General features: G+C 44.2%; 1 protein-coding gene across 1 annotated transcript in view; it reads right to left on the bottom strand.

The window, feature by feature from the left end:
• Positions 1 to 734: 734 nt before the first annotated feature.
• CSUI_001648 (uncharacterized protein) overlaps positions 735 to 1444 on the bottom strand; it is a gene marked incomplete at its 3' end in the record, with an annotated part of 7179 nt that continues 6469 nt past the window's right edge. Inside the window, exon 4 of the mRNA XM_068061853.1 lies at positions 735 to 1296. Within this exon, the coding sequence (XP_067926173.1) occupies positions 735 to 1296 (562 nt within the window). The remainder of the gene's footprint in view (positions 1297 to 1444) is intronic.

The following is a 1444-nucleotide window of genomic DNA, read 5'->3' as shown; positions in this document are numbered from 1 at the left end:
CTAATACACACTCCAACAGGTGACCTCCTGTCATCTACAGAAAACTTAGGCTGAACCTTCAGAATGAGGCATTGATCAGTAGCAGAGAATTCTACTACAGCCCTACCTACCTCGCCAGCTGCTTTATAGTTACACATTCAAAAAGACGCATCGATTCTCTACGCCTTCAGCTACTCCACTCACTCTCGACACGAGAAGAACCCCTGCTCTTCTCTCCTAAAGATAGGTATGTATAAAGATGTATACATGAATATGTACGTGTGTATGTGCATGCATGTATGTGTATGCTTATTTTCGTTTACTTACCCACGTCCACTGCCGGCGGCGGGCGTCGCTTCTCAAGACATACAGGCGACTGCGTGGAAGGACGTACCGAGTGAATCCTCCTGCAACTATCTAGAGAGAAAGAAAGAAAGGAGAGTGAGAAGAAGATAAAGAGACAAGAAAAAGAAGAAAGAAGATGAAAATGACATCTCTGACTCTCATCATCATGAAAGGAAAAATGCCGTCGACAGGAAAAAGAAAAAGAAGAAGAAAGAGAAAAAAACAAGTAGAAAGTCCCACTTGGAGATGCACGAAGAATCGAAAGAAGAAAAACGACGGGAAGGATAGACGTGAAGAAATACATACACAGACAGTTGCATCCTTTTCTATCTATCTTTAATCTATCTTTAATCTATCTATCTTTAATCTATCTATCTATGGAGAATCATCGTGGCTTTGCTGTTGTCGTGTCAGCTCACCATATAGACAGGCTTGTAATCTGCCGAAGCTTCTTGGTCGTCTGCTTCTCTTTCTTCGTCTTTTTCTCTTCCTCCTTCATAATACGGCAAAAAGAGGTCTCTCTCCTGCTGAAGAGATCTTCTTTCTTCTTCATACAGACCTCCATAGACAATTGTCGTTGCTCTGTCTTCCCCTGCATGCGGCGAGACGGAGAAAAGACTTGCTGAATGGAATGCCCGTGGTAGAGGCTGAAGTAGTAAAGAAAGAGGATAGTGCGAAGAAGAAGAAGAGACACCTCCCTCTCCATTAAGAGATGGCGAAAAATCGATGCGAATCCAATGGAAAACCATACCTCCAGCTAGCGAAGACGACGTCGATGCTGGGAGTAGCGATGATCCATCTCCACCTCCCGCTGCTGAGGAGACGACTGAGGTGTCTTGGGAGCTCTGACAAGCTCCGTCACTGAAACAACTTGGACCATCACGAGAAAGAAGAGAAGAAGGAGAAGANNAGAGAGATTTCCTTCCGGAAGGAAAGAGATTAAGAATCCACGTATCATTCAAGAGACGTCCCCTGCACATAGGCACACACATGTCTACGGAGATCGAAGGATGAAGACAGGAAGTCTCCTATGACGATGTCGAGGCTCCACATCTGTCAAGAAACAAAAGTATACAGGGAAGGGTGAATAGAAAGAACTCCTATCTATCTGTCTATCTAT

The sequence above is a fragment of the Cystoisospora suis genome (genome assembly GCF_002600585.1).
Source record: "Cystoisospora suis strain Wien I chromosome Unknown contig_669, whole genome shotgun sequence".
Taxonomy (NCBI): Eukaryota; Apicomplexa; class Conoidasida; order Eucoccidiorida; family Sarcocystidae; genus Cystoisospora; species Cystoisospora suis.
Note: the sequence above shows the minus strand (reverse complement) of the source record. Positions and strands in the feature narration are given on the sequence as shown.